The 9,395-nt window shown below is 45.4% G+C and overlaps 1 protein-coding gene across 1 annotated transcript; it reads left to right on the plus strand.

Moving 5' to 3' along the window:
• Positions 1-5,280: 5,280 nt before the first annotated feature.
• LOC138364396 (uncharacterized) lies at positions 5,281-6,546 on the plus strand. The gene has a single exon (XM_069324015.1). The coding sequence runs from the start codon at positions 5,281-5,283 to the stop codon at positions 6,544-6,546; it is 1,266 nt and encodes a 421-aa protein (XP_069180116.1).
• The last annotated feature ends 2,849 nt before the right edge of the window (positions 6,547-9,395 follow it).

Genomic DNA, 9,395 nt, shown 5'->3' on the forward strand with positions numbered 1-9,395 from the left:
ACAAACACAACCACTAGTGCAACAACGACAACCACCAAGACACATAAAGAGTGCCATTTTATCAGCAATAGAGAAAGACATTTAGTCGCTAGTAAGAAAAGATGCACAACCAAATGCTTTCCCAAAGAGATGGCAGCTAATAAATGTGGGAACAATTTTGATACGTCCCCGTGTACACCAGGTTGTGTCTGCTGTACCAAGACACAACACAACACAACGACAACCACTATCACAACAAGCCCTGAACACACAAGAACTATCACTAGCACTACATTGATCACTACCGCCACTGTTTCTACAACGCTAACTACCAACACTGCCAGCACAACGCCCACTATCACCAATGTAACCACAACGCTAGCTACCACCACTGTCACCCCAACGGAAACTACCACAACTATCACCACAACGCCAACTACCACCAAAACTCTAATTAACACTACAGTGAACACGACGCCAACTACCACCACTGTCATCATAACGTCAACTACCACCACTGTCACCCCGACGCCAACTATCACCACTGTCACCCAGACGAAAACTACGACCATTATTACTAAAACGCAAACTACCACCACTGTCACCACAACGCCAAACACCAACACTGTCACCACAATGCCAACTTCCTACACTGTCACCACAACGCCAACTACCACCATTGTCAACACAACGCAAACTACCACTACTGTCACCACAACACAAACTACCAGAACTGTCACCACAACACTAACTACCACCACTGTCACTACAACGCCAACTACCACAACTGTGACTACAACATCAACTACCACAACTGTCACCACGACGCCAACTACCACCACTGTCACCATAACATCAACTACCACCACTGTCACTACAACGCCAATTACCACCACTGTCACTACAACGCCAACTAACACAACTGTCACTACAACGCCAACTACCACAACGGTCACTATAACGCCAACTACCACGATTGTCATCACAACGCCAACTACCACCACTGTCACTACAACGCCAACTACCACAACTGTCACTACAACGCACACTACCGCCACTGTCACAACAATGTCAACTACCACAACCGTCACCACAACGCCAACTACCCCCACTGTCATCAGAACGCCAACTACCACCAATGTCACAACAATGCCAACTACCACTACTGCCATCACAACGTCCAGTACAACCACTAGTACAACATCAACAACCACAACTACCAGTACAACATCAACAACCACAACCACCAGTACATCATCAACAACAACAACCACTAGTACAACATCAACAACCAATAGCACAACATCAACAACCACAACCACCAGCACAACATCAACAACAACAACCACTAGTACAACATCAACAACCACCAGCGCAACATCAACAACCACAACCACCAGCACAACATCAACAACAACAACCACTAGTACAACATCAACAACCACCAGCACAACATCAACAACCACCAGCACAACATCAACAACCACAACCACCAGTACAACATCAACAACAACAACCACTAGTACAACAACGACAACTACAACCACCAGCACAACATCAACAACCACAACCACTAGTACAACATCAACAACCACCAGCACAACTTCAACAACCACCAGCATAACATCAACAACCACAACCACTAGTACAACATCAACAACAACAACCACTAGTACAACATCAACAACCACCAGCGCAACATCAACAACCACAACCACCAGCACAACATCAACAACAACAACCACTAGTACAACATCAACAACCACCAGCACAACATCAACAACCACCAGCACAACATCAACAACCACAACCACCAGTACAACATCAACAACAACAACCACTAGTACAACAACGACAACTACAACCACCAGCACAACATCAACAACCACAACCACTAGTACAACATCAACAACCACCAGCACAACTTCAACAACCACCAGCACAACATCAACAACCACAACTACCAGTACAACATCAACAACAACAACCACTAGTACAACAACGACAACAACAACCACCAGCACAACATCAACAACCACAACCTCCAGCACAACATCAACAACAACAACCACTAGTACAACAACGACAACAACAACCACCAGCACAACATCAACAACCACAACCACTAGTACAACAACGACAACCACCAAGACACATAAAGAGTGCCATTTTATCAGCAATAGAGAAAGACATTTAGTCGCTAGTAAGAAATGATGCACAACCAAATGTTTTCCCAAAGAGATGGCAGCAATTAAATGTGGGAACAATTTTGATACGTCCCCGTGTACACCAGGTTGTGTCTGCTGTACCAAGACAGAACACAACACAACGACAACCACTATCACAACAAGCCCTGAACACACAAGAACTATCACTAGCACTACATTGATCACTACCACCACTGTTTCTACAACGCTAACTACCAACACTGCCAGCACAACGCCCACTATCACCAATGTAACCACAACGCTAGCTACCACCACTGTCACCCCAACGGAAACTACCACAACTATCACCACAACGCCAACTACCACCAAAACTCTAATTAACACTACAGTCAACACAACGACAACTACGCCAACTGTCACTACAACTTCAACTACCACAACTGTCACCACGACGCCAACTACCACCACTGTCACCATAACGTCAACTACCACCACTGTCACCCCGACGCCAACTACCACCACTGTCACCCCGGCGCCAACTACCACAACTGTGACTACAACATCAACTACCACAACTGTCACCACGACGCCAACTACCACCACTGTCACCATAACTTCAACTACCACCACTGTCACTACAACGCCAATTACCACCACTGTCACTACAACGCCAACTAACACAACTGTCACCACAACGCCAACTATCACAACTGTCACTATAACGCCAACTACCACGATTGTCATCACAACGCCAACTACCACCACTGTCACTACAACGCCAACTGCCACAACTGTCACTACAAGGCACACTACCGCCACTGTCACAACAATTCCAACTACCACAACCGTCACCACAACGCCAACTACCCCCACTGTCATCAGAACCCCAACTACCACCAATGTCACAACAATGCAAACTACCACTACTGCCATCACAACGTCCAGTACAACCACTAGTACAACATCAACAACCACAACTACCAGTACAACATCAACAACCACAACCACCAGTACATCATCAACAACAACAACCACTAGTACAGCATCAACAACCAATAGCACAACATCAACAACCACAACCACCAGCACAACATCAACAACAACCACTAGTACAACATCAACAACCACCAGCGCAACATCAACAACCACAACCACCAGCACAACATCATCAACAACCACTAGTACAACATCAACAACCACCAGCACAACATCAACAACCACCAGCACAACATCGACAACCACAACCTCCAGTACAACATCAACAACAACAACCACTAGTACAACAACGACAACAACAACCACCAGCACAACATCAACAACCACAACCACTAGTACAACATCAACAACCACCAGCACAACATCAACAACCACCAGCACAACATCAACAACCACAACCACCAGTACAACATCAACAACAACAACCACTAGTACAACAACGACAACAACAACCACCAGCACAACATCAACAACCACAACCACTAGTACAACATCAACAACCACCAGCACAACATCAACAACCACAACCACCAGCACAACATCAACAACAACAACTACTAGTACAACAACGACAACAACAAAAACCAGCACAACATCAACAACCACAACCACTAGTACAACAACGACAACCACCAAGACACATAAGGAGTGCCATTTTATCAGCCATAGAGAAAGACATTTAGTCGCCAGTAAGAAAAGATGCACAACCAAATGTTTTCCCAAAGAGATGGCAGCAATGAAATGTGGGAACAATTTTGATACGTCCCCGTGTACACCAGGTTGTGTCTGCTGTACCAAGACACCACACAACACAACGATAACCACTATCACAACAAGCCCTGAACACACAAGAACTATCACTAGCACTACCTTGATCACTACCACCACTGTTTCTACAACGCTAACTACCAACACTGCTAGCACAACGCCCACTATCACCAATGTAACCACAACGCTAGCTACCAGCACTGTCACCCCAACGGAAACTACCACAACTATCACCACAACGCCAACTACCACCAAAACTCTAATTAACACTACAGTCAACACAACGACAACTACGCCAACTGTCACTACAACTTCAACTACCACAACTGTCACCACGACGCCAACTACTACCACTGTCACCATAACGTCAACTACCACCACTGTCACCCCGACGCCAACTACCACCACTGTCACCCCGGCGCCAACTACCACAACTGTGACTACAACATCAACTACCACAACTGTCACCACGACGCCAACTACCACCACTGTCACCATAACGTCAACTACCACCACTGTCACTACAACGCCAATTACCACCACTGTCACTACAACGCCAACTAACACAACTGTCACCACAACGCCAACTACCACAACTGTCACTATAACGCCAACTACCACGATTGTCATCACAACGCCAACTACCACCACTGTCACTACAACGCCAACTACCACAACTGTCACTACAAGGCACACTACCGCCACTGTCACAACAATGCCAACTACCACAACCGTCACCACAACGCCAACTACCCCCACTGTCATCAGAACGCCAACTACCACCAATGTCACAACAATGCAAACTACCACTACTGCCATCACAACGTCCAGTACAACCACTAGTACAACATCAACAACCACAACTACCAGTACAACATCAACAACCACAACCACCAGTACATCATCAACAACAACAACCACTAGTAGAACATCAACAACCACCAGCACAACATCAACAACCACAACCACCAGCACAACATCAACAACAACAACCACTAGTACAACATCAACAACCACCAGCACAACATCAACAACAACAACCACCAGCACAACATCAACAACAACAACCACTAGTACAACTACGACAACAACAACCACCAGCACAACATCAACAACCACAACCACTAGTACAACATCAACAACCACAAGCACAACATCAACAACCACAACCACCAGCACAACATCAACAACAACAACCACTAGTACAACAACGACAACAACAACCACCAGCACAACATCAACAACCACAACCACTAGTACACCAACGACAACCACCAAGACACATAAAGAGTGCCATTTTATCAGCCATAGAGAAAGACATTTAGTCGCCAGTAAGAAAAGATGCACAACCAAATGTTTTCCCAAAGAGATGGCAGCAATTAAATGTGGGAACAATTTTGATACGTCCCCGTGTACACCAGGTTGTGTCTGCTGTACCAAGACGCAACACAACACAACGACAACCACTATCACAACAAGCCCTGAACACACAAGAACTATCACTACATTGATCACTACCACCACTGTTTCTACAACGCTAACTACCAACACTGCCAGCACAACGCCCACTATCACCAATGTAACCACAACGCTAGCTACCACCACTGTCACCCCAACGGAAACTACCACAACTATCACCACAACGCCAACTACCACCAAAACTCTAATTAACACTACAGTCAACACAACGACAACTACGCCAACTGTCACTACAACTTCAACTACCACAACTGTCACCACGACGCCAACTACCACCACTGTCACCAGTACATCAACTACCACCACTGTCACCCCGACGCCAACTACCACCACTGTCACCCCGACGCCAACTACCACCACTGTCACCCCGACGCAAACTACCACAACTGTGACTACAACATCAACTACCACCACTGTCACCCCGACGCCAACTACCACCACTGTCACCCCGACGCAAACTACCACAACTGTGACTACAACATCAACTACCACCACTGTCACCCCGACGCCAACTACCACCACTGTCACCCCGACGCAAACTACCACAACTGTGACTACAACATCAACTACCACCACTGTCACCCCGACGTCAACTACCACCACTGTCACCCCGACGCCAACTACCACCACTGTCACCCCGACGCCAACTACCACCACTGTCACCCCGACGCAAACTACCACAACAGTGACTACAACTTCAACTACCACAACTGTCACCACGACGCCAACTACCGCCACTGTCACCATAACGTCAACTACCACCACTGTCACCCTGACGCCAACTACCACCACTGTCATCACAACGCCAACTACCACCACAACGCCAACTACCACCACAACGTCAACTACCATCATTGTTACCACAATGCCAACTACCTCAACAATTTCAACTATAAACATTGTCATAACAACGTCTACTACCATTACTGTCACCACAACAACTACAACCCCTTTCACCACAACCCCAACTGCCACCACTGTCACTAAAAATCCAACTACTATCACAATCACCAAAAAATCATCTACCCCCACAAAAACAACTACCACTACAAGACCAACTACCAATAAACCACCAACTATCACCACAACCACTAAATCTATTTGTTCGTCAGGTTGTTCGTGTTGCAGCAAGAGACCACCTAGGATAACTGCATAATAACTAACAGCTCTCTCACCACACTAGTAACTACCAGCACTCTCACCACACTGGTAACTACCAGCTCTCTCACCACACTGGTAACTACCAGCAGTCTCACCACACTGGTAACTACCCGCACTCTCACTACACTGGTAACTACCAGCACTCTCACTACACTGGTAACTACCAGCACTCTCACCACACTGGTAACTACCAGCACTCTAACCACACTGGTAACTACCAGCACTCTCAGTACACTGGTAACTACCAGCACTCTCACCACACTGGTAACTACCAGCACTCTCACTACAACAATGTAATCTCAACATATGTGTAACTGTAACTACCTTTACCATAAGACCCCAAATTTTCTACTATGGTGACTACCTGAACTACCTAAAGCATTAGCTACCAACAGACAACAACCAAACCAAAGTCTCGCGGCTGAGTGGTCAGCATCCGCGAATCATTATCCAGGGATCTGAGTTCGATTCTAAGTTGAGACAAATCATTGAACAGTTTCTTTCACCAGATGCAACTCTTCACCTAGCATTAAATTAAATAGGGACCTGGAAGTTAGTTGTTGACGCTGCGTCCTGGCGATGTGTATGCGTGTGAGAAACGTTTAGAAGGCAAGATAGCGAACAACAGGTCGGAAATCAAAACATTAGATAACCTATAGTTTCCAAGAGCTAAGATCTAAACTACCTTGGATTAAAACACACGGAGTGGGGGGAGGGGGGATGAAGAGCCCAGGAGAGGTGTCAATGAATAACAAGTGATAATCAACAGAATTACGTTAATATATCAGCGTAGAACAATTTTTAGGTTAAAATATTGGCTGGTGGATGGAGGGAGTGTTAGGGTTGGGGTGTATGTAACCCTAAACCCCGCCTCTGTACACAGCGACACGTGCCCCCGATAAATACCTCTCCAGAAAACCCACTCAACTAACGTGCCAAACAATATCTTCTCAAACCCCATCAACCACAGCGGTAACAAATTCTTCCGTCACTCACCACCACCACCACAACCACGCACAAAAATCGGCGTCACTTCACTATTAATAAGACAAATAGCGAAACATATTCAATAGGGGACTGCAAGCGCTGAATGGTGAAACAGATTTACCAACGCTGGTGGTAGGGATAGGATGGGCTTGATATACCAAGAGAAATCACTTAGCAGCATTAACCACAGCACCGGCTATTACCAACCACCACCACCACATCATTTACCACTACGACACAAACTACCATCAGAATTACTACAACACTAAACACCGCCGTAACAACTCCAGACTGGTTGAAAATTAAAGTATTGCTTGAAAGTTCCTCGGAGTATTGTACACGTATGGCGCTGTGTATGTTAGATAATAACTTACTGTACCTAAAATTCTGCAAAGCACACAAGCATATTAATGCAAGATAATGCAAGAGATCACAATAATGTACAGAATAAGGAAGCCAGCACACTTACCTCTAGCCTAGCCTTGTGCATAGCATCGTTTCACGTCACAACTGTCGTCAACAATGTTTTTTGTGCGGGTTTTCAACACTGTCAGCACAGCAAACGATTCACAGCATCAGACAACGGCACAGAGTAGTGGTGTTCTGCTCACAGCCTCGGGCAGCACACAGCTTGATGCGAGAAATACCAGATTAGGCGTAGTTTTCCTCCCGATTACCTGCATTCGTTTTTATCCTCGTTGCCAGTGTGGTGTTTCGTAGTACTGTAGCTAACGGCAGGTGTAAAGTGATATGAAATTAGTACTTGGTTATTGACCTTATTAGTCCTCATACTAGTGCATGTTAACTAGCGAGGTGCGCAGCAAGCGTGTCGGGGTCTCAGTGTTTACCGTCCTGCCTTCAGGCTAGGCTAGCCCAGGCGGCGGACCAGCCCAAACACGCATTCATCAAATTTAACGAACTGCGTGTTCAAAATTTGAATTTTCTCAAACATAAGGTAATATTATGTCATACTAGAATATGAGGCCTAACTTAGGTTAAGTTAGGTGGTCAGGTTGTGTTGGCAGTTACTGGTATTTGTTACTGGTATATGGATGAAGCATTTATACAGGTGCGATTCGATGCAAGGACGTGAAAAAAACATTGCTCGAGAAAAATACATGTCATCAGTTGTGATGTGTGTATTAAGTACTTTTCATTCATAAGCGGTGTTTGGTGGCTTGATTAACGATCATTTGGCGTTTGTTGATGAGAACGAGATAGTGTTTACAAGGTCGCAAGCAGTAGCCTAGCGTGCTGGTAGCACAAGTATTCTCACCAGTTACTGGTCTAATTCTTGATAGTAGGTGCAGTTTTCATGAAGGGTGTTACGCGTCATTCGTTTCACCATTAGGCTTTGCGATTAACCGTTTACGGGTACGCTGGGGTGCATCCGATCCCACGATCACGTTGCCCCTTAATTAACAATAACACCACGGTGCTTGTGTCAGAGTTGAGGCTTACAGAACGCCTCATATTTTTGTTAGTGATACATTCGCGAATGCAAGCACTACTACGAGTCTCTCACGAGGCAACTCCAGGTTGCCTCGGAATTGGCAACTCCGAGGCAACTATCTATAAAAGTTTGATCAGATGTGCTGTCTCATATCGATTAGGCTTCTACAATAATAAACAATCAGTTGTAATTTAGTTTTCAGCTATTTTTTTACGCCCGGAGTTTTAAGCTCAGTTGTTGCCCTATGCAGTTTGCCGACAATTATTGTTTTCATTTTGTTGTATTACTTTCCCAATTGTATTAATGGCTCAGCACCATTTGATTTGAGAATTGACTGTCAAGATTCAAGTTATTTCCAAAATATCACTTTCTAGATTTTAACTAATTGGCTAGCCAGTGCTCCA

Source organism: Procambarus clarkii, chromosome 13 (genome assembly GCF_040958095.1).
Source record: "Procambarus clarkii isolate CNS0578487 chromosome 13, FALCON_Pclarkii_2.0, whole genome shotgun sequence".
Classification (NCBI taxonomy): Eukaryota; Metazoa; Arthropoda; class Malacostraca; order Decapoda; family Cambaridae; genus Procambarus; species Procambarus clarkii.